This window comes from Gastrolobium bilobum, unplaced genomic scaffold (genome assembly GCF_033153095.1).
Source record: "Gastrolobium bilobum isolate Gb01-03AN ecotype WA unplaced genomic scaffold, APGP_CSIRO_Gbil_v1 utg99765, whole genome shotgun sequence".
Taxonomy (NCBI): Eukaryota; Viridiplantae; Streptophyta; class Magnoliopsida; order Fabales; family Fabaceae; genus Gastrolobium; species Gastrolobium bilobum.
Window position 1 is genome coordinate 38006 of NW_026899682.1, and position 24869 is coordinate 62874.

A 24869-nucleotide genomic window follows, 5' to 3' on the forward strand; every position below is an offset into this window, starting at 1 on the left:
AAACTTTAAAGTGCAAAGATTTAATTGGCTATTGCATCTCGTTTTTTTTGCTATTGGAGCTTGACTTCTTATGAAAACAATACACACTAGTGTAGCTGATTTGTGTGATACACGATGGAATGCACGAACAATGTGTTTTGTGTGTTCTTTTACGATTTCAACATTCATTCTTCATTTTCAGATTTATGAGATAGCTTTTTAAAATCTTTTCATTGTCTTTTTAAAAAGTTATCATTACACCTAGCATGTGCAAGAGGCTAAAAAGACCATGCAAGAGATAAATCAAATGAAAATTTTCAAGATTGTGTAAAGATGTTGTCTCACCTGGATTATATATTGGACATGTGGGGATAATAGTACTTCTTAATTTTTTCTAGTATGGCGGTGACTGAAGGTCTTTGAGGATGATTCCTCCGTGCGCTTCAATGAACAAAAGGGAGTGTACTTGAAAGGTCTTTATACTTGAGTCAATGAGTAATTGAGGGGGAGACTGAGTGCACCAAAAAAACTTCTTAATATTTTTCTGATATGGTGGTTGGATGTTGTTGGGGATAACTCCTTCGCATGTTTTGATGATAATGAGATAATGGATTTGAAAGGACTCTACAATGGAGTCATTAAGTGATTGAGGTAGAGTTGAAATTTGAATGGATGAATTAGTCCTTGAACCTGTGACTTGAAGAAAAAAACTATTAGAAAAACAAAGACAGTCCCATCATTAGGGAAAGCATCGATCACATTTGTTTCAGGGTAAACAGTTTTCTCAAAAAAGAAAAATAAAAATAAAATGTTATATTTATAAACTTTTTGTTTACAAACTCGTGTTTAAAAACCCGGCCCGGCTATCGACCAGGTCGAGGTCAGGGGTCACGGGTTCAACCAGGGGGTCACGGGGTCACTACTCTGACCCGGTTTTATATATTGAAAAAATATAATTATATATATCCTATATGAAAATATTAAAAAGCAAATCACCAATCATCAAAGATTCAAAATATCGTTAACATAATTCACCAATTATAACCACAAGTCAATATTACACAACCTAATTAAAGTATCAAGATACCAAAGTACAAAACTCATATTCTAATGATACCAAATTATCAAGATACCACAAGTCTAGGTCGTTTGGAGAGAAGAGAACGATTAGATTTAGGTTTGCAAGCATTTTTATTTTATTTTTAATAAAATGACGTTGTTTCATGAAATTTTCTTTAAAAAAAAACATGCAGTTACCCCCTTTGACCCCTCTGACCCGGGAGTCACTGAAACCCGACCGGGTTTTGGGAGTCGGAGGGGTCGATGTGTATATATGGTCCAACTTGTGACCCCACCCTCACAGGGGAGGGGTCAGGGTTGACCCGGGTCAACCCGGGGGTGGAGTGGAGTTTTAAAACACTGTTACAAACTACACTAAGTATGATCGGTCATACTTCAATCAAGAGTATATGGCTGGTCATATTTAATGTAATTTGTAAAAAAAGTTTGTAAACGGATCATTAAAAAAAAAAGCCCTCTTATTTAGGAATAAAAAATGAAAGATGTGTTTACCAAAAATAAAATAAAAAATATTGATGTTATATTTACAACTTATTTTTTCTTATAAACTCTTACAATTACTTTCTTTATCGTTGGATTAAAATTAAATCAACGATTATAAAATAATAGCAAGTAAGAGTCGTTGATTTGATTTTGATCCAACGATAACGAAAGTAATTATAAGAGATTGTAAGAAAAAATAGATTGTAAATATAACCTTCTTTACAAAAAAATTTATACATAAAATCTTGTTCTTATAATCTGGTTATAAATATGTTTATGAACGTAATTACTATAAAAATATACATACACACAATCTTATATATCATCTCACATCTTTGCTATTCAAATATAGTTAATCTCACTTTATATTCTATGTGCCTATGTTTTCATTTTATCATTTTAATAGATGAGAAAGTTGTGTTGTGAGTAAGCATATTATGAATAAAGAAATGAGAAATATTTGTTACCACACACTTTGTGTCATTCTAAATGAAATAATTGTGTTTTGATGCATGATTTTCTATCTTCTTTCCTTTTCCTTTTCACAATACTATGTTTCTCCTAATTTTATGAAAATGAGAGAATATAAAATAATTATGAAAGTATGATCAATTGATCATTTCATTTAATATAACTCAAAATAAATGGGAAACTTTTTTTTTTTAAATACATATATACTCAAGTTAAAATATTTTGAAAATCGTTATAAAAAAAAAAAATTATTTTGAAAATAAAAAAAGCCTCTCCATTCTCGAATGTGAGATGGAGATGTTGACGCTATTTGTCGTTTTATTTTTGTGGTTGTGGAAATTCCTTCCGTTATTACCGGTAATGGAATTGGAAACTAATCTACGATCGAGCATCCTTGTCCTACGTGGAATTGACCCCACAACGCCGTACGTGTTAGACAATTTTTTATTTTTTTTTTAGAATATTAAGGTGCTTCGTCAATATCATGGATTATAATAAAATTATATGGACTAGAATTGTATATTTGAATGATTATTTTTATTTACATTTTGATAAATTTCGAAATGTAATCAATTTATAAGTTATTCAATTGATTAATATACAAAATTAATATAAACTATAAATTTGATTTAAATGACGTAATACCTTTATGAGAAAAAGATAAAAAGGGTTAATCTTTCTTATAAATAATGCTTGAAACTGTTTGTGTTTGTGATAAAGCAATGAAAAAAATATTTTTCTTTTTAAAGGATTATTTTTTTAGTTAAAAATAGTGTTATTTTTCTAAAATTTAAATTGAAAAAAAAATCTCCTACTTTCTTCCCCTATGATTTCTATTATTTATCTCTTTTTTTCACTTAAAATAATACAACTTTATGTTAATCCTAAAAATAATACGAGTAAATGTTTTTCAACAACATCATTCTGTTTTTTTATTTCTTGTCATATATTTGCATAATTATTATCCTTAAAATTATTATGTAACTATTAAAACTAAATTTAAGACATGAAGGGTAAGTTCAAGATAAAAAATCATAATAACGGGAAATTATTTTCATTTATATAAGAATTAAATGAAAATATGAGAAGACATGAATTAAAGTCTCAATTCTTAAAATATAAAATGATTAATCCCACTTTTTGGAGAAGGGAATGATCATATTTATTTCTATGAAACGGGACATGAACTAAAATTCCCGTTTCTTGTTTATTTTGGCTAACAAACATAGAAATACTTATTTCATACAATAAAATCTTCTTTTTACATACCAAACAAAACATAGCAATATAACGTGTAATAATACATAATCATACATGTAATTAATTAAAAAAATAAAATAAAATTTTATTACATAAATTTAAATTTTTTCTAAACTTCGTAGGACTTACTCTAGAAAAAATTCAGGCTCTTTTAACCGTCAGAACTAGAAGTTTGTTCCAAGAATAATCAATGGTATCTTTGGTACATGAATGGATAATTTATTTTATGTTTTATTTTATGAAATTAATATTTTTTGTGTCTGTTAACGAAAAATAATATAAATGATAACGTGATTTTAGACTTTATTTTATAAAACTAAAAAACTCCATTTTCTTAGGGAGGTGCGATAGGTGATTCTATATTCTGTTTCAATAATTTATTTTAACATATTATCCTTTATTTGACTTATACTATCTAAATATCAATCTTATTTTCAATCTACCTTCATGTATTATAATGGTAATACAATAAAGAATTGTATCGTTCTTATATAATTATTACAAAATTGATAAAAATATATAAAATTTAATTATTACTCAAAATAATATTATAAAAATGTGTATTTTTATCATAAATATTATTCACAAGTTACTTTCTTTCATAAATTGAATAAAGTGTTTGCTCCTTTTTTCCACGAGATTTTGTTATTAATTTAAAGAAACTGAATATAAACATTATACATCGGAAGAGTTTGACTCTTTTTATTATTATTTTTTACCAAAAGTTTCAATAATTAAAAAAAAATATTTTATTTCAGAAGCTACCAAACTTTGAATTGAGAATGGTTAGTTTGTTCCAACCCATTTTGTTTCTACAATATAAAATTATCATTTTATGTATTATATGTGACAAAAAAATATTCTGGTAATACAATTTTAAATGAGTAAAATTAGACTTAAATATCATTGAATAATATTTGAATATATTTTAAGGGATAATCTATTCTCCTGCTATAGTTGACATTTTTTACTGACATGAATATATGGTGTGAATGAAAAAAGAAAAAAAAGAAAGATGAAACTCACGCCATATTTATGTTATTAGCGGGAGACAAAATATCTTCAGTAATAAGAGAAATTATTACCTCATATTTTAATTATGTTATTAATGTCTTAATATTTTTAATGAATCAAATTTAATATCAAATAAATAATGTGATTAATTTTTCTCATGTTATAATTAAGAAATAATTTTTTTTGGGTAAACAATTAAGAGATAATTTTATCTTCAATACAGACATAAAAATATGTCGAGTTCATAGTTTTTTTTTTCTTTTTTCTTTTTACATAATCTTACATGAGCCCCGCATATTTTTATATATATATATATATAAATAAATTTATATTATATAACATGAAAAAATATTAATTCTATAAATAATATACCAAAAAGAGTGAGAGAATACTGTAATATACATTAAAAAATAATCCGTGTAAAAGACCTTTCCTTGAACAGTAAGGTACATGATTGTTGCCCATCACATTCCTCTGTGCTTTGGTGTTTCCCCCTTTGCAATCATTTCCTGACACCTGCCCCCAATTATTGCATATTCCATTGTTTTTTCAACCATTATTTTATTTCTTAATGAATCAAAAGGCTCTTTGCGCCGTACTTTGTTGAAAGCAAAACAACACAGCAATAATAATATGGATGAAAACAAGAATATGATGCTGATTACGTGAGTGCTGCTTATTATATACGCTAATTAGTTTAGAAAAATAGGTTTACTTTTGATGTACTTTAAAAGTAAATTTATTTATTCAATTATTCATACACGTATAGTTAAGTTATTTAATAATTCGATACAAGAAATTCTCTGATGAAACGTTTTTTTAGGAGTGTGTTGAAAAAAATATGATACATTATAGTATGAACATTTTTTTAAATAATTTTCGAAAACATATAATGATAAATTATTGAAATTTACATGGTGGAGGGTTGTTGGTGTGGGGACACGGAACATGACCAATGGCTACGATATTTTGAAATAGAACTTAGGTTTAATGTTTATCAAGTTTTAGTCAACTGGATGTACAAAGACGGAACCAAACCTATCCTTCAGACTTGGATATTGACATCGCAATTATGCTGGAGAAAGGATAATGTAATAGACAAGTGGAATTAACAAAAATATATGTTTAATTTATCGATATGGGAGTCATTTAGTATTATCAACCATTATATAAAATGGAGAAGTAATCTATGGATGTAATTATTTTTTTAAAATGCTAATCCAAATGAGTCTTTAATCTCATACCCGACTCTAAAAGTTGAGGGGATTACCTGGCCAGCCAGTAATTGGTCTCACTGTGTAGGCGCTAATGCCTAAGGAGATGTTTGGTTCAAGTTTTCTTAGAGGATGCTTATGCATTACATATTAGGATTTTGTGTAATCCATGTTTGGTTCAAGTTTTTTAAAAATATTGATAGCAAATCAACTTGCTTAGACTTTTAGAATTGTTTGGAAAAAGTGATATAATGCACTATGCCAAAATGCCACTTTGGAGATGGTATTGAGAGATGCATGGTTAAATGGAGAAGTGAGAAATAAAAACATGACAAAAATACCCTCTTATAATTTGGAGGAGAGTGAATTTGGAAGAAAGATGTAAACATTCAAAAATTAAAAAGGGGTTAATTTGGTAATCTTACCTCATTTCCCCGTCAATATTTTATCTCAAATCAAACATAGACTTTATAAATCTTACCAAATTTGCCCGATAAATTTTTTTCCAACCAAACAACTTTTTTTACATTTTCCTACCAAATTCACTTTCCAACAATTTTCCTATCAATTACATTTCCCTAGTATTCAAAAAATTTCTCCTCGGCTAAACGCCCATAATTATTATATAGATTGGGTTATGTCCTTTAAGGATTCACGTTCTAATCATTTTTAAGTGTTTGAAATGGAATCCAGTCTGTAAAGCTGCTATGGAATTGGTATAAGGATACTATACTAGCATATAATACAGTTGATTGTAATTGTTTATTCACCTATGTTGATTTAATTATTTGGACTCCAAACATATTGCTGATTGTAGAGAAGGTTATAAAAATTTGATAGCCATCATAGAACATTCGATAATTTGTCTCATCTCATGCCATAAAAAATTAAAAATTTGTTTCACCCAAACAGTAACAATCTTGTTCTCAAGTCCGTTTCAGAGTTTTTTGATTAGTGTAACTTTTATGTAATAATTAATTATCAAATTGACCCTGATTATAAACTATTTCAAAAATTTAACCTCGGCAGAAAACATAACACTAATTTGTCTCTGTTTGACCGTTGACCATCAAGCATACCCAGGTAATTCCCTCCCTACCGGATATTTTTTGAAATTTTTTTCCTACCCAGATAATCAAAAAAATACCATGATATATTTCAAAATTCTGAAAATTTTTTGAATTATTTACCCGGGTAAGAAGATGGTTACCCGGGTAAATATTCATACCTTTTAAGACGCAACTGCAACTCATGCCACTGCAGTCTTGTGCTTCTTCTCCCAACTGCTAGAAGATCATTGTGCTGTGAATTCTTGTTTCCATTGAGTGAAGCAATTTTGATGCAGGCAACATGAAAGTGGTGTGGTTCATTTACCATTAGAAAGCATATATAAGCAAAATATGTTTAGCTCTCTGCTCTACAGAAAAGTTGGAAATTGTGAAATCTAATGACCCAGTGAAGTAATAGGGAAGCGGCAAGGTGAAGAAACAAGTACAAAAATCCCTGGTATATGCTTTCTAATGGTAAATGAACCACACCATTTTCATGTTGTCTGCATCAAAATTGCTTCACTCAATGGAAACAAGTATTTATATATATATATATATATAGAGAGAGAGAGAGGGGTAGGATCCTTTGACATCAAATTTGACACCTCATCTGAGAGCTATTAGATCAAAAAAGATCAATGGTATCGCATGCTTACAAATCAGAGTCATTGATCTTTTTTGATCTAACGGCTCTCAGATGAGGTAGGATCCTTTGACACCGGTGTCAAATTTGAATTTTGATCATCTGAGAGCCGTTAGATCAAAAAAGATCAATGACTCTGATTTGTAAGCATGTGATACCATTGATCTTTTTTGATCTAATAGCTCTCAGATGAGGTGTCAAACTTTAAATTTGACACCGGTGTCCAAGGATCCTACCTCTCTCTCTCTCTCTCTCTCTCTATATATATATATATATATATATATATATATATATATATATATATATATATATATATATATATATATTAGAACAATGCTCAATAAGAAATCATCTTAATTGTACTATTGGTGTACATAAATATGTCCCATGGAGGGTGAAATATGTAGATATAGGGAATGTCCATAGTGTCAATGGTAGAGACCAAGGCACTAATTAATGAAGCTTCCCATGGTGTATAAGGGGGTGTGTGTACGACAAGGATGACTTTGCAGAGGAGCATAGTAACAACATAGTAAAGAGTGGGGAAGAAGATCCCCTCCATGTGTGAAGGAAACATTTAGAGAGAAGAGCCCTCTCTAACATGGGAGAGTCTGTTGGTCCCTCCGGTGAACTGTCCCCTCAAGTCATGTCTTGTCTAGAGACAAGACATGCTGCCCATTGTCAGTGTATAGGGGCAGCTGTGCAAGGAAGGGGAAAGCCCCAGTGATAAGCCTCTATAGCTTGCCATGAGTACCTTCTAGAAAGTTCTAGATATGGGCTTTAAGAAATTGGACCCAACTAGTGAGCCTAAGATGTGCATCCAGAACACTAACCACAATGCATTATAGAGTATTTTTGAGCTCTAAAAAGCATTCACCATCTCCACGAATTCACATACACCCTATGGTTGTGTTTCCATTGGACTATTGGCTAAAAGTAATGGATTTCCCATTGTCAATCACCTTAACCTTTGGTTTGTAGATATAATTTAACCTTTGGTTTGTAGATATAATTACCAGTTCTTCATCTAGATACTTATGTTTACTTCCGAACAAATCTAAAAGGATTTGAGTAAATTACGAATTCGGTAGAAAATTTATGTGGAATTCAATTTTTTTTTTTTTGAGTAAATAATATCATTTATTTGAATAGACGATATCATTTATTTGAGTATATGAAATATTGTTAATGTGGATTGGTTCCACTACCTACCATTAGTTTACAATTATTAAGTAACATGAGTTTGGATTTAGAGTCTCCTGTTATTAAGAAATATGTAATTTTGGTGTAAATATTAATTGAGATAGATCGTTTAACCCAACCTTAAAATAAATATAGCTTTGTATAAATAATAAGAAAGATTATACTTAAAATCTCTTATAATTATTTTCATTACCATTTGATTAAAATTATATCAACGGTTATAAAAAGACATAAAATAAAAACCATTGATTAGATTTTGATCGAACGGTAATAAAAATGAATGTAAGAGATTATAAAAGAAAAATAAAACTTTTCTCAGTTTAAAATTTTATTCATAAAAAGGTATATTTTATTTTTTAAATAAACCGAAATTTGAAACAATCTTTTCAATGTTACAGCTATCCCTATTCATACCAGAAAATTCTAAAATTAATCTTCAATAAGCAGAAACTTGAATTTCATCTTGCTCATTCTTAATAACCGTTTTTATTCCCTTCCCCTAAGAATGCAATAACCCCAACATAAGTCACAAGCTCAGGCATGCTTCATTAAGAATTTAAATTATTAAACATGCGTAATTTTTGTGTGGCTAAATTGCAATTTAACCCCCTGTACTTAGATCCTTATGCAAAAAACCACCCTTTACTTATAATTAAAACAATTAACCTAATTATACTATATAATTTAAACAAATAAACATATCTATTAAAGAGACATCCAATTTCGTTAAGTTTTGTGTGAAACACCAAAACACACTGTCATTTTCTACCCTCTCAAAATTGGTTCCTGCGCCGCCCTCCACTTTTAAAATACATATGACTTTTGTTGATGTGCATTGAGTTCTAAGAATTCCTTGAGCTTGTTGTAATGAATGCTTTCTTGGATAGTTTTGCTTTGCTAGTTCATCTAATTCAGCAACCATCTTCACTGCTGTATCTGGAAGGTTCATCTGAGTAAAAAATAAATAAATCTATGAGCAAGAAAGGTAATCTTGCAACATAAAGCCTATAAAAAGGCAACACTTGATTGCAATTTGGATGAAAGATAGCATGAAAAAGAAAACATGACAGTTGAAAAATCTGCAAAACTATATGCAGAATGAAACCATTTTAGTTCATAGAAGGTGGTGATATAATGAACTCACCTCTTCCTCGCTGGCAAGATCAAGTTTTTTCACAAGGTACTTTTGAATAAATGAGACGGGCACAGTACCATCCCTGTGATGAGGTCAGAAACAAAGAATTACACAATTATGATCTACAAATCCTTATCATGAAAAATGGAATATGTTCAAGAGAATTAGAAGAGAACAGAAAGAGGAAAGAAATGAGGGCAAGCAACATAGAAAGAAAGAGGCAGGAAAAATCAACACATTTCAAATGATTCATATGAAAGTTGAGTTCCCTTTTGCTAAATCTGTGATTCAGACAATGATCATCAATTTGATGTTTACTGAATCTATGATTATTCTCAGAAAATTGTTCCAAAATTAAGTTAAAAAAATATGGGAGATTGATGTGCACTATTAATTAGTTGCCTGAACATCATACTTTCTTAAATTGCAACATGGAAGTGTTTGTCTGAACATCTGTCAGTCTCATCTTTAAAAGCATAAACTTCCCCCCTTGCAATTCAATCCTCGACAGTTTATGAAATCATGAGATAACATATAAAAACAAAAACACTTTTTCTTTTATCTTATTATTGACCGTTAGCCAAATTTTGACACAACAAAATGAGAAAAAATATATTTGTTCGATTCACAGGCCAAATTTGTATTCACTTAATAGCAAAAACTTTAAAAAATAAAAATATAAACAAATCAGATAAACGGAAAGATAAGAAGAGTCAGAAGAAGTACTTTATTCTTAAGTAACAGGCTAAGATCTGTGGCGAAGGAACATCTCCTTTCTTGGATAATAGCATCAATTTCTTTAAGGTTCACATAAGATCAACACTTCATAATTAATAATATTTTCAGTTATAAAAAACTAAATTACTGGTCCTCTGAAGCAACTAATGAAAACCATATAAGATTGTTTTTTCCGATGGAGAGAAGAAAACAAAGAAGAGACGGGAAACGTGTTAGAAGAAGAAAATAATTTTTTATAAGGAAAGATGCTGAATGAAAATCATCATGTGAAGAGCGGTCACGAACATGTGCCAGAACTATAGAAGTAAACGACATGCGTTTTGGGGTTTCACAAGAAAGACTTAACGCTATTGGATGTTTTTTTTTACGGAGATGCGTAATTGTTTAAATTGTATAATATATTTAGGTTAATTGTTTTAATTAAAACTAAAGGGTGGTTTTCTGAACAAGGATCAAAGTTTAGAGTGTTAAATTGTAATTTAGCTTCTTCTTTTTTTAATGATACACACACATGTATATATATATATATATATATATATATATATATATATATATATATATATATATATAATGAAAAATTCCAACTCAGCCACCTATTTTTACAGGAGAAGGTAATGAGCTATTTGTTGCTTGAACAAATTAATACAAAGGCCCAAACTAATTTGATTCTCAGGCCCAAACAAAATTGCTCGCGTTTTGAAGGGAAAAAAAAAAAAATAAGTGTTTTATTTTTTTGAACTACATTTGCGATTCCAATAGTGAGAACTTGATTTTCCACTCCAGCGCTATTGAACTTGTTATGGTTGGAACAGAAGAGAAGTGAATTTTGGCTAAGACCTGAAACTGAGAGTATTGAAAGACGAAGCGAGGGTTTGTTGCGAATTGAGAGTGTTTAAGCTCAAACACAATGAGAGAAATTTGTAGAAACTTCCAGCGAGGCAGGTGATTCTTCTTCTTCTTTTTTCTTCTTAATTGCTTTAGTTCCAGTCTTAATTTTCAACTTTGGATAATTAGGGTATTGTTGTGTTTTTTGTGTGCCATTCCCATGCGCAATTATTTCTTTTGATTCTTCACTATTTGAAGTACTTAGTAAGCAAATTTTAGGTGAATGAAGACCAATGAGGTTATGGCTTTAGAAATGAAGAATTGGACTTTAGATTTTCAGCTATTAGTGAATATCAACAAAACATGTGCACTTCGATTGTATATTATCTACTACAGTTCGCCCTTTATGTTTCCCTGCAGTTCATCCTATCATCTATGTGATAAAAGATGCTATAGATCCTTAATATATATATATATATTTTTCTTAATCTGTTTACTGCATTAAAAAACTTTTTGAAATGCATTTTTAATTGCTGTCCTTCATATTTCAGCTGTCAATACGGAGAAAGGTGTAGATATCTTCATGTAAACCAACAACAGCAAAAATCTAATGTTAATGGGTTTGGAGGACCGAGCAGTTCTCACCAACAGCATAATACAAATCCCTTTGGATTTGGGACTCAAGCTGGCTCTGGCTCACACCAACAGCAGAATACCAATCCTTTTGGTTTTGGCGTGCAGAACAGCTCCCAATTGAATGGAACCCCTCGTTCTGAGTTCAAAACAAACCAATTCAAGGTTCTTACTCTTTTCATAAGCATCCCCCCCCCCCCCCCCCAAATTTTGTTGGATATTATAATAAATGATTATATCATTGAAGTTCTTTAATATTTTGAAGTATTTTTTTGAGAGTTATTGTTACAATCTCCGGTTTCATCTTAATTGTTAGCTAAATAATCTGATTATTTGCTGTTAGCATTGATGATTTACTTCTGAATCAGCCTTTTGAAAACAAATGGAATCGACATTCATCCAATCCCCAGAGTGGCGCCTCGCGTCAATCTGATAACCATTCCCAACCGGTAAATCATTCGTAAGTATTGATCAATCTTCCATCTCGCATCAAGCATGGACATTTTTCTTGATGTTATGTCAAGTCAACATTGGAAACGAGGGTGCACATAATGCCAACTGCATGTTGGACACCCTTTTACTTCATAATAAAAAACATAAAAAGCGCAGGCCTAAAAACATCTACAATATGCATAAACAGACAAGAGGTGCTTAGATGTGCCCAAATAAATTCTATATAGTCTTCGATTGGTATATTGAAGATACGAAATTTGATATCTTTCAGTTTTGTTGTATAAGCACTACCTTTGTTTTTAGTTGAAGTTTATGTTCCTTTACATTTTTTAATATATAATTTGTTAAACGAATGTCCATCTCATGTTACATTGTTTTTTAATTGAATAAACAAGCAAAAGAAAAATTTAGTGTCACTGTATTGTTTTCCTTGAGCTTTGTGGTTTCTTTAGGAGGATGCCTGACCACATCTAGTATTTTCCCTTTGCTATCTAATAATATTTCTTTTGTCTATATAAACAAAAAATAGTCTTATTATGATAATTTTGCATCCATGTTGCCTGTAAATGTTTGTGGTTTTGCTTTTTATAATGTTTGTGCTTCGCATTGGGTTTACTACTTTACTTCCTTAAGAGTTTAGTGATATACTTTGCTAAAGCTTGGTTGGTGTAATTGAAGATGCACAGATCCCGAGAACTGCAAGCGCCAGATTGCAGAAGATTTTCAGCAAGAGAAACCACTTTGGATTCTTACGTGCTACAGTCATTGCAAGGGGTATACTTCTTTTTAGACATAATGGCTTGAAAATATTAATCAAATTTGTTACTGAAATAATATGTTGCTTTATAATGGAGGAAGTTATTGCCCAGTAGTTAGTGCCTAATGCAGACAGCAGACCATGTTGAGAGAGATCAATATTCCTTAAAATCTGTGCCACTGAACTTTGTTACAAAAGATTGTCAACTATTTTTCTGTCCATCCTCCACATCGAATATGGAATCATGGATTAAACTAACCACTAATCATTATACATTTCCTCAAGCTATTATAAGCTCTTTTCCTTTGAAAATCCTCCCCAAAGCTGATGTCCAAAAGATGAAAGAGATTTTAATGGGGGCATCTTTTCATTTGCATTACAAAGCTTCAAGTGATACGACCACATCCATGATCTCTTTTTTTATTTAAATTCTGGCAATCAGCAGCCAAGACTTCTATAGTTACTTATGAGTTATGCCACTTCCCTGTCAGTTTACAGTTTGAGAAAAAAAAAAAAAAACCCCAAGTGACTGGTCCAATGTCCACTTAGAATACATCAGCTATTGAAGAAATAAATCTGAAAAATCACCTCAAGTATTTTGCCTTCCAAATGTTATACCTGAAACTGAAAGAGATCCTAGTGTACTTTTCTCTCTTGAAAGAAAAATTGCGTTAAAGAAACTTAACCAGTGTACTAATAAGAAAGCTAAGTGCCGTGATAGATTTTGACTTCTTTTTATGCAGGGCTCCTTGTGACATTGTTGGTGATATTAGCTATGAAGAATTGCGGACAGCAGCTTATGAGGATGCTAAGAAAGGGATGAGCTTGCAATCAATAGTAAGAAACCGGCTTTTTGACCACTATAGCCTTTTTTTAATAATTAATTACCAAATTGACCCTATTTATAAACTATTTCAAAAATTTAACCTCTCCAGAAAACATAACACCAATCTGCCCCTGTTTGACCGTTGACCATGAAGCCTACCCGGGTACACCCCTACCTACCCGGGTAAATTTTAAAAATTTTTACCTACCCGGGTACACCCCTCCCTACCCGGGTATATTTCTTGAATCTGGAAAATGTTTGAATTATTTACCCGGGTAGAGAGGGGTGTACCCGGGTAAATAATCATAACTCAAGCTTTTCTCTTCTTGCTTTTCTTCTTTGTTTCTGGTTTCTTTTTCAAACCTTGCAGAGTCATTTTAAGAATGGCCAATTTCTGAGCATCTGAGACAACCCTCTCCAACATCTTCCTCTTGCCATCTTCAGTTGTCTCTTTTACAGTTTTCCACAACTCAAGCTTGTCAACGCCCAATTCCTTCACCTCTAATTCTGAACATTTTTTTGAATTGTCTGACTGGTGACATGTAATAGCATCCTTTGTTGGAGCAGAACCTTGATTATTTGCTTCACTAATCTCAGGCATATGATCCAGTGGAATATCTTTCATCAATAACCTGTTTTCAGATTTTGTTCTCCATGCGTTAGTCCTTCAATTTAGAGATTTTCATTTGCTGTTCACACAAAGAGGATGGGCGCACACAACCAGTTTATGATTATTTACCCGGGTACACCCCTCCCTACCCGGGTAAATAATTCAAACATTTTCCAGATTCAAGAAATATACCCGGGTAGGGAGGGGTGTACCCGGGTAGGTAAAAAAATTTAAAATTTACCCGGGTAGGTAGGGGTGTACCCGGATAGGCTTCATGGTCAACGGTCAAACAGGGGCAGATTGGTGTTATGTTTTCTGGAGAGGTTAAATTTTTGAAATAGTTCATAAATAGGGTCAATTTGGTAATTAATTATTAAAAAAGGCTATAGTGGTCAAAAACCCGTAAGAAACCTGATCTAATATGCCTACAGTTTCAAGGGAATTCCCATTTATGTCTCCATTTCCCCCTCTTTTGTGGAGTATACCCTGTTCTCTACCTAGTTGTAATTACTTTCATTTTTTCCTAATATAATTTCATTTTCATTTATAGAAAAGCCTCCTTTACAATATTAGTACTGACGTTTCAAACTACAAGCTGACAGTTATGTTCATACAATTGTATTCTCTGTTTATCCTTTAAATATGTTGTTGTAGGTTGAGAAAGAGAGAAGTATACTAAAATCCAAGTTTGTTGAGTTTGAGAAACTGCTTTCTGAACCCTACCGACTACCACTGAATTCTTCTCTTGAGAGTCAGAAGCATCAATCTATTGGAGTCAATGCAAATCCATTTTCTACAACTACTCAAAATAATGGTCCTTTGTCAGTCTCAAGCTTTAGCCAACTGGGTGCTTCATTGAATATGGGTTCTGAAAGGTAATGACCTGCTGGGAAACATTTTCTCCATTTTAATTTCGGTGGCGTTCGAAATAACTTCAGTCAAGAAAAATCCAAAATTTAATTAACAGATAATGCAAAGAGCTCCCATGGAATATGGTTTGTACCTTATAATATATTGATGAGGCCTGATAGGTTGTCCTCTAGGTTTTTCAGGTGGTTAGATTGCACCTCTACTGGCATCCCTCTTTCTAGAACTCGATCCTACTATTTGTCTTTTTTAGGATTTATGGTGTGATTCTCGTGAGAATGGAGAAAGACATCAGAGCCTTAATTATTGTGGTCTAAGGTTACAGTTTTTTTATGCTTATATAGACTAGTTGGAGAGGTTGAACGTAGAGCAATGATAAAGCTACTGTTTTAAGACTGAAAGGTCATAATTTCAAATCCGCGAAACAACCTCTTTGCATATATAAGGGTAAAGCTGCGTATAAAGATAGCCTTCACCTCTACTCTCACTAGTTAGGGTTTAATGGGTTTTTCTCTTGAAAAATAGTTTACATAATAGTTGGATATCAGTTGCAAGTGCTGTAGAATGACCTGGGTCTTGAGAATTTGTGTCTGGAAACATTCCTATAATGGTGAAGTGGTTGCGATAGTTTCTGTTTGGAACTATGGACAATATGGTTAGTTTGTGTGCTAAAATGGACAAGATGCAGATCTGCAATCATTGCTTCCCTTGCAATAATTATGTCCTTCATCTTTTACTATTCTTTTCTCTTCTGATGATTTTTTTTTTATGCCTCTCTTGGCCTATGGTAATCTGTTTGGACTCTCTGTTTAGGCCCTCTGCACCACTAATGAACACTCTGGCGCAGCCTAGTTTCTTTGGAAGTGGAGGTATATATTTGGTGTAATTTGGGTAGCTCTATGGCTACATTTGTTTTCTGTTTTTCTTGACCATATATGTTTGACCATCAATGTTGTAATAAACACTAGGAAACTCTTTGCCATCCAACACAGCTAACCTAAGTGGCAGTGGCATCTCAGGTGCTCAAAGCAGCCCTTATTCTACACCAGTGGGGCTGACGGTCTTTCCTGGTTCAACTTCTCAGCAATCATCCATTGCCTTCAATGACTCTAGCTCCGCTATAATGTTTCAGACAACATCAGATGTTCAATTGTTGTAAGTCCATGGTCACATTCTTTTAAAGTTCTACAGAACTAATTGTCACAATTTAACTAATTTCTGTTCTCATTATTTATCCAAAAGTAGCTCTACTTTCTATTGTATTGCCTGGTTAGTTACAATGTTTCAGACCAGATAAGATTTAATTAATATGAAATAGATTGTAACCCAGCCAGTCAACCTTTAGAGTTCAGTTTGTTCCATCTTCAGTTTAGTTGTGCATTTTCAATTTTAAGCAAATCTCTTTATCTTCTTTAGGTATTCACTTTTGTGACAAAAGTCATATGATCCTGATCTAATTGTAAATTTTGAAATGATTATGATAGATTTTAGTGAATTAAGTCAAACTACTTAAGATTTCACCAGACAACATACCTTCTGTTATAGATATATATCAAGACATGAGCAGAAGTCTGAGTTCAACTGATGCGCTCTTGTTAAATTTCAAATGTAAGTTTTTGGGTTCAACGAAGTGTAAGAAACAAAAGAAAGGGAAGAGATGATAGGTGCAGCACACAATTGTGTCAGGAGGTTACTTAAACTCATTGGGCAATTAATAGCTCACGAAATCATTCTAATTTTCCTAGAAAGTAAAGGACCCAATTGCATCAATCATAAATGTTATGATGTGGATGAAGTTGGGTGCATCCCTTAAGGGATAAAATCTATTTTGCTAAGCCATCTGTTACAGTATAGATTAGAAAGATTTTAACGTTAGTAGTGATGCTTGAAGCAGTTGGTGGTTCTGTTTCCTTTGATTATTACTCAACAAAGCATCTGATTTATGTTGGTATTTGAATCTGCTTGGAAACTTCACCTTTGTTAATGCACCAACTTTCTGAGGTTATATCAATATAAGAATTTGAAAAAGTTTCAGCTTCATATGCAAGTTATAAATACTTATGATTGTATTGTATGGTCGTCTATTCATGCAGAAATAAGTCTCAAGTGGAGAATGAGTCCCCAGATGTCAGTATATGGTTAAAAGAGAAATGGAATCCTGGAGAGGTAAAGTCTATTGCTATGCTTTAACTGTTAATGTTGGGAAATTTTCATTTCCAAAACCAGGACAAAATTCCCCTTATGACCTATACGTAGTCAGTCATAGTTTGGATACAATCTGCATTAAGATCTTTGGTTATTGCATCATTTGCATGTGTTGAAATTACACAATTTTTCGGATAGTTAAAATTTGGCTGATTCAGATTTGCTTTTCGTTGATTATATTTTAAAATTCGAGTTTTGGGGATATCTTGAATCTTGATAAGTGCTTCGTGTGATATATGCCAACATTTTTTTGTTTGTTTCTTTTTATTTTTGTACTCTGTTTGACAGATTCCGGAAGAAGCTCCTCCAGATAGATTTGTTCGGTAGGCATTTGTGAGTTGGCATCTGAAACAGAGTTCTCAATACTGTGTTAGCAAGATTCAACAATGTGGTTAGGTGTATTTTAATAACTTTAGGGCCTTCCCTGGTTGAATTATAGAGATAAATAGCATATTAGATCACTTCGGTCCGGCAGTTATCTGGAAATTTTTATACCAATTGATGAAAGAAAATAACTGATGCAAAAGTAGGGTCGATTGCAGTTCTTACACTCTAATGAAATCTTTTATGGATTTGATGTTTATCATGTTGTAGGAGATAAAATTATCTCTTATATACACCTAAAAGTTTGTAGGACCATGTGAATAAAAGAGCGATAAAAAAAAGCATGAAACCCACATACATTTATATGCATAGAAGATAATTTTATCTCCTATAACATAAAGAGACATTAAACACATCTTTCAATGCCTCCTAAGAGCCAATATCACAAAGTAGTCACATGTGACTGCTGTAAATAACAACCTTACTGCACTATCGCGAATTCTTTTGATAGGGATTTGAATGCTCTTATTTATTTATTTGTTTTTTGTTTTCAAAAAACATGAGTGTCAATGTTACGAGAGAAAAAAAATGTAAATTGACTAGCCATTGTTCGCGCAGGAATAAGTCTTTTTCTTCTGTAACACGAAAAGAAAATCTAAATTTTTTTTTGGACAAATTCAAATCCAGTTGGTACAAGTTTCGGAAGTATGTGACCTTTTTTTAAATATTTTTTATTTTTTTGTTTTGGGAATATGTTAGTTGCTTTTATGTCATTAATTTGACGTAAATCTTGTGGATGAAAGTATAATATTTAAAGTTGAAATTACAATTTTGATTAATAAGATGTCTTGAATTTGTAAATATAAATAATGCAGTTACAAATTAAATTTAAAACTGAAAAAGAACGGAAGATCAAAACAGATTATTGATGGAAAACTAATATTTTTTTTCCGGTAATCACGGAAAATGTACTTTTAACTAGAGAAAAAAGTAACCAGAATTCATTAAAATAATCAATGATGATAGATTTCTAATTAATTTGAAAATTTCTCGGCATCTCTGTCTTTATTAGTCTTCCCGCATAATACGCAGAAAAACCAAAAAAGTTGTAGTGCCGATTGCAAGAACCCAATAGCGAAAAATAAGATGGGTACATGCTACCTTGTGAGTAGTGCCGATTTGTAAATATACAAGTCTAAAGTTTGGAAACCTCTGCTGAAAAAAAAAAAAAGAAAAAAACATTGGAAACCTCATTCCTGGTTTATTTATTGAAAAAAATGTTTCCTGCATATAAGTTATCTGCATTTATTCTCAAAACGACGTCGTTTTAGTATTGAAATCTTAAAAAATTATAAATATAAAGACAATTATAACCTTGAAATAAATTAAAATTACAAAAACACCATGATTTTTCGTCCCAAAACGACGTCGTATTGAACTTATTGCAGATAATTTATCTGCAGTAACTGCAGAAAAAACAAACCCTTATTTATTTTACTAAACCAAATGAGAAATGAGTGATGACAAAAATAGTCAAGAAAATACACGTCATTCCTATAATCTTTCCATATGAATGGGACCGTCTGTATTCCACTTTATATTATGCATAGATGTTTTGATAGAAGATAACAGTAATGCTGATGGAAGACAAGTAATTCAATTGCAAGCATAGCTATTTTTTTAAATTGAAAATATGTACAGGACCTCGAAACATATAAAACAAAGTAATACATTCATCTAATAAAAGAATTACAGAATTCAATGCAAAGTGCCACTTGATTAGACACTGGAAATATGATCAGCACCAACTATCGGATCCAATAGTGGACTTATCATGCTGAAACGTGAAAGATTCAGCTAATTTGAGTGCATCTGAAACTCTAAGCCTCGTTCCCTGTTGGCCAACAACAGTGGCTGCAACCTTAGCTGCCATAGTGCCCATACTTCTCAAATCTGATATGCCACTCAAAACACCATAAAGCATGCCAGACGCATATGCATCACCAGCACCACAAGTATCTACTGGAACGCATGGAGAAGGAGGGATATATATAGCTTCACCTTTTACACCTATGTATGAGCCTCTACGACCATCAGTAACGGATACTAGAGGAACAAAGTGACTCAGATACCTTGTAGTTAAATCTGAGCTTTCCTTTCCTTCAAAATTACAAAGAGCTCTGGCCTCATCATCGTTTGCAAAGACTATATCCGCATAATTCTCAACAATTTCCCTGATACATGAACAAATACAAGTTACTTATAAAAAAAAGATATATGTGTGTGATTTACACACCTGCAAATATCATTTTTATAGCAAGCATCTTATTATCATAACTTTTTAATCAATGTACTGATACACAGGTGAGTTAATTGAATTATTTGGTTCCTACTGGTTTGAAGATTTCCTTCCCTTTCAGTCCTTCACACATCCTGGTTAGCTCTTATGTTACCAGGTCTCAAATGAAACAATTGGAAGAGAAAAAGTTCTAATAACATAAAATTGTAAAAAAGAATTGTGTAAAATTAAAGAAATTCATTGAGAATCCTACTACCAATCATATTCATCATCATGCACATATTCAATATTGCTTCACATCGCATTTATGGGGTCTCCTAGAATACTATTTCCCATATTTTACAAAATTCACACATGCCAAAATTAGGGGATATGGTAGCTAGTTTCAGAACAAAGGATGTCGTTTTACAGCTTAAACAATTGAAAACTGAGCTGACAAATGGAAAATACAAGAAAAAAATTATGATGTTCAGCTTATTACACACTGTTACACTTTAGCCTAAGAAATTCATTATTATAGAATATGTCAATATGCTCATTATTACTGTCGATACCAGACGAAGGTTAATTGGATGGAAATAACATACAATTTGATGTGTGAAAATGGAATCATTTTGATATCAAGTGGAAATGAATGAACTACTATATTAAAAAAACCAAAGACAATTAACAATCTTACCAGAAATCATCGAAGTGTCTCTCAATGCAGGACACATCTGAAGCTGTTATTGCAATCAAGGCACCATTTCTCCGAGCTTCCTCACATGCTTTTGATATTGTTTTAATAGTATCAGGAAGTTCGAATAGATACCCTTCAACAACTAGTATGTTAGTCTTGGAAACTGCACTAGCCAATGATGTATCATAGTTAACAGTTGAAGATGTGCCCTGAAACCAGAATACAGAAATATTAGCATCTTCACCATTCATCGAACAGTAGCAAATAAACGTGAGCTCACAGAATTAGCCTTAATAAAGGTAAATGCAATGCCAAAAGTGCCTAAAATAGAATAAAAAGTGGGGGTAGATTGCGGCAGATACAGGTGAGGGAAAAAAAAAAAAAAAAAACTCCTCTACGAGATAAGTTTGACAACCATTACTTTGTATAAGAGAAAAGACACAACAGCATAATCAAATTCAAAATTCTGGGCAATAATTTATTGGAAGTGAAGTTCGGTTTATTTTCTGTTTTTATTTTCAGTTGGTATGTTTTTGCTAATAATTACAAAAAAATCACCTTGTTTTCACTTTGTTTCTTGTTTCTTGCTCTCAAGAATTTGGAAACGAAATTGAGAAATAATGTACACACTCACAGCATGATGAAACTTACATGTTCGTAAAGTTATAGTGTTTTCTTCAATATAAACAATTAAATATAAATTACACAATTCAGCTTCTGAACAGAATTTGAGCAACTCCTATGGTTGACTGATTCAAAACATCATTTAGATGTGTAAATGTGCTTCTGAGAAACAAAAGTGAATTACCGAAGCTAAGGGGAAGGGAAAAAAGAATAAACACCATATAAACTGTTATCAATATATCAACTTAGAAACATCTTGTCATAGAATCCTCAAATTGCAAAAAGGAAGTGGCAGTTATATATATCTCAGTATTCATCATTTGTAGCACACTGAACCTGATATGCAAGCATTGTGCGTTGGGCATCTGGGGTCGTGAGAACTATAACAGTTCCAGTCGTCCCATCCTTGAGAGGCGGAGAAAGAAATTGCACATTTGCTCGACGTAATTTTTCCCTTAAAAAAATTCAAATAAAATGTAAACAAGCAATATTAGTAGCTTCAGGAAATGTGACTTGCCCAAAACAAAAATGATGGAATCATTGAATAACACAGCAACCTATCTTCAGAGGACGTGTATGCAGCACAGTGGTGTTATGTGTGAGACTTTATAGATGGCTTCTGATTAAAAATTTGAATATTACTGATTTAACAGAATCTGATCTATACTTTTCCAAGCACTGTGGCAACAAAATGTAGATAATAGTAAATATAATATGTAATAAAATAACAGGATAGAGTCTACAAAAGAGTAAAAAGTATTTGATGGTTGTTTCCTTCTAAACACCCTTTTCCCCTCTTTTATTTTTTATGACCACCCAGGACGATCAAATATAGCAAAATCCAACCAAAGGAATGGTTCTGAGTTGTGGAAGAACAAAAGGCTAAACGGGCCATCTAGAACTGTGGTGAAACAAGATCAGACTTTGAACTTCAGGGTTATAATGCTAAACATTAGATAAAAAAGGGCGTGTAGATTGTTCCATCATCCATAATTGATGAGAGAAGGAAGCTCCAAATTAACTTCTTTCCTTAATTAAACTAAATCAGCCACAACTTAAGTAAGCATGAAAATTTGATGAAACAACCAATAAGAACAGTGCAAGCAATGAAGGAAAACCTGTAGAAGCCACCCAATAGATCACTCCCAACACTGCCAGCCATTGCAACATTTATGGAGGAAGCTCCAAGCCTTGCCAGAGCAACTAAGCTATTAGAAAGAGATCCACCAGCCGCAGCTTTATAGCTGCAGCCATCCATAGCCTGCAAAACTCTACCTCTTTCCTCATGGTTTACAAGTTTCCGTGTTCCCTTCTCCAATCCCAAATTCTTCAGGAACTCATCATCTACTGTGCCAGAGAAGTCTACCTAAAAGAAAATTCCCCAAAACAACACATTTAAGATTCATTGCTATTTCCAAAATGTATATATATTGCAACATGATGAAGGTATACATCCCTTCAGGCTTCAGCATAACTCAAGAGAAACTCATCAGAAAACAAGAATTGGGAGGATCCTAAAATGTTAACAGTTTCAAAGCAGGGGAACAAAAGAGAAAAACACAACTCTAATCTTACAAGGAAACAAAACAACACCAGGCACACATGCAACAATTCTTCAATGCATCAACTTCAACATCAACAATAACTTTATCCCAAACTAATTGAAGTCGGCAGCAGATAAACTCAAATACTAAAGAGTTGAAAAAATAAAAATAAAAAATAACATAGTAATAATATATATATATATATATATATATATATATAGAGAGAGAGAGAGAGAGAGAGAGAGAGAGTAACAATTCTTCAATGCATATATGAAAATTATTGGCAAGTCCATAGCTTTCACCACATATCCATGAGAAATGAAAAGGGAATTACCATGGCTTGACCAAGACCCAATACATCCCATCTTTCAGGAAAAACTACGGAGCTAATAGCCCCCTCCTCTTCTTCCTCTATTTGATCCTCATAACTAGCCTTCATTTGTTCATCATCATCTTCACTGCCACTGTCAAATTCATGGACTCCAAGGGTGGAAAAGGAACAGACTTTGAAAAGCCCACCTCGCATGGAAGAATCTCTGCGGCAAAAACCAAAGTGGGCATTTGGTAATTTGGAAGGAAGATGATAAAGGAAAGAAGGGTGAGGTTGGGAGAGTGGTGGAATTGGAAGGGAAAGAGAGGTTGAAAGGTGAGAAGGAGAAGACATACGAAGAAGAGACACAGAGACAGACATGTTACTAATGTAACTGTTGCTTTTGTGTCTCTCTTTTGTGTCTTAAGAGACACAGTAAAACTGTGCTCTGATTGTTGCGAATGTTGTGGCAACGTAGAATGCGCTCAGACAGCAGATAAGGAAGAAAGGTTGGGGGGGGGGGGGGGGGGGGGTACGCCTAAATTACTTATTTACCCTTGCAGGCTCAGGTTATGGACCCCACCTACGATGACTTGTACAAATTCTAGAAACTCTTACCTGAGACAGACGCAAACGTTTCGGCAATTTTAATAACAACTAATCTTTTTTATCAATACTTTATAGTCTATATTAATATTATTTTTGAGAGCACGTAATTGAATGGCGTGGACCAGCACGCGTCTTATATTTTTTCTCTCCTATAAATCCTTATTTCGCGTTGTCATAACCAATATTTTCCTAGTCCAAAAAAGAAATTTCATTGTTTCTTTATTTGAACCGGGGAACCGGGATATTGAATCTGTAACGAAAGAAATTTAAGCAAGGCATTTTCATAAACTGATTTTTTTTTTTTTTTTCAAGATATTAAAATTAATTAATTCTTTCGGGATAAGAGATCATAACAAAACTTTTTTATATACACGACTAAGGATCGAAACTGTCAATATACTTAAGGAACTCAATTATTTACTAACTTGCCGGAAATTCAATAAAAATATAGAATAGATATCAATTAGATTGAAAAAAATGTGAAAATTGAATATTTTTTTTATTGGATTGTATCACTTTTCGATTTGAAGTTTAGAAACTCATTCAATCCAAATAGAACTAAATCTACACACTTACTTATATATTTACTTTTTGAAATATTCATAAAAAATTATATAATATATATATATATATATATATTTATAAAAAGATAAAATCATTTCTGCAGCCGTTTTACGTACAGCAGCGACAAATGTATGGTTATTATTCTCCACATTTAATGCTTTAATCTTCTGTATGGTTATGATTATCTGCATTTAATGCTTTCAAGTATATATATGTCAAATATTTGATTGTTGCATGTACAACAGCTGCAAAAATATAAACACATTTGAGTTAAAAATATATTTAATTGAACTTAGAAGTAATCATAACTAGTTAGACTATAGATTTTCATTAATAAGAGTTAAGCAAGAATAAGATTGTAATGTTGTGTGGGGTTCTATTTTAATAGTACGAATTTAAAACTAGCTATATCTGTATTAGGTACATTGTAACTTATGGATGGATATTTGATACTTTGACTTAATTTTCGTT

General features: G+C 32.2%; 2 protein-coding genes across 3 annotated transcripts; one reads left to right on the plus strand and one right to left on the minus strand.

Moving 5' to 3' along the window:
* Positions 1 to 11035: 11035 nt before the first annotated feature.
* LOC133292552 (zinc finger CCCH domain-containing protein 46) lies at positions 11036 to 18055 on the plus strand. 2 transcript variants are annotated; one of them, XM_061490971.1, is made up of 10 exons: positions 11036 to 11211; positions 11646 to 11892; positions 12096 to 12187; positions 12859 to 12954; positions 13681 to 13774; positions 15028 to 15248; positions 16054 to 16109; positions 16260 to 16395; positions 17334 to 17406; positions 17734 to 18055. In XM_061490971.1, the coding sequence occupies exons 1-10, from the start codon at positions 11177 to 11179 to the stop codon at positions 17770 to 17772; spliced, it is 1089 nt and encodes a 362-aa protein (XP_061346955.1). In that variant the 5' UTR covers positions 11036 to 11176; the 3' UTR covers positions 17773 to 18055. The 2 variants fall into 2 exon arrangements, with proteins under 2 accessions (XP_061346955.1, XP_061346954.1); XM_061490970.1 differs by having other exon boundaries at positions 16209 to 16395; positions 17734 to 18021.
* Positions 18056 to 19363: 1308 nt separating this feature from the next.
* On the minus strand, positions 19364 to 23706 carry LOC133292549 (uncharacterized). The gene is made up of 5 exons (XM_061490967.1): positions 23250 to 23706; positions 22490 to 22737; positions 21708 to 21825; positions 20748 to 20956; positions 19364 to 20003 (listed from the first exon to the last, which is right to left on the minus strand). The coding sequence occupies exons 1-5, from the start codon at positions 23604 to 23606 to the stop codon at positions 19568 to 19570; spliced, it is 1368 nt and encodes a 455-aa protein (XP_061346951.1). The 5' UTR covers positions 23607 to 23706; the 3' UTR covers positions 19364 to 19567.
* Between the last annotated feature and the right edge of the window lie 1163 nt (positions 23707 to 24869).

Bases quoted from the DNA above. Each gene is read 5' to 3' on its own strand.
- LOC133292552 (XM_061490970.1), top strand. From the start codon at position 11,177: ATGAGAGAAATTTGTAGAAACTTCCAGCGAGGCAG. The intron at 11,893-12,095 runs GTTCTTACTCTT...CTTCTGAATCAG, and splicing joins TCAAAACAAACCAATTCAAG to CCTTTTGAAAACAAATGGAA. The intron at 12,955-13,680 runs GTATACTTCTTT...CTTTTTATGCAG, and splicing joins TGCTACAGTCATTGCAAGGG to GGCTCCTTGTGACATTGTTG.
- LOC133292549 (XM_061490967.1), bottom strand. From the start codon at position 23,606: ATGTCTGTCTCTGTGTCTCTTCTTCGTATGTCTTCTCCTTCTCACCTT. The intron at 20,957-21,707 runs GTTCAGTGTGCT...TTCTGGTTTCAG, and splicing joins GCACAATGCTTGCATATCAG to GGCACATCTTCAACTGTTAA. The intron at 20,004-20,747 runs GTAAGATTGTTA...TTCATGTATCAG, and splicing joins AGACACTTCGATGATTTCTG to GGAAATTGTTGAGAATTATG.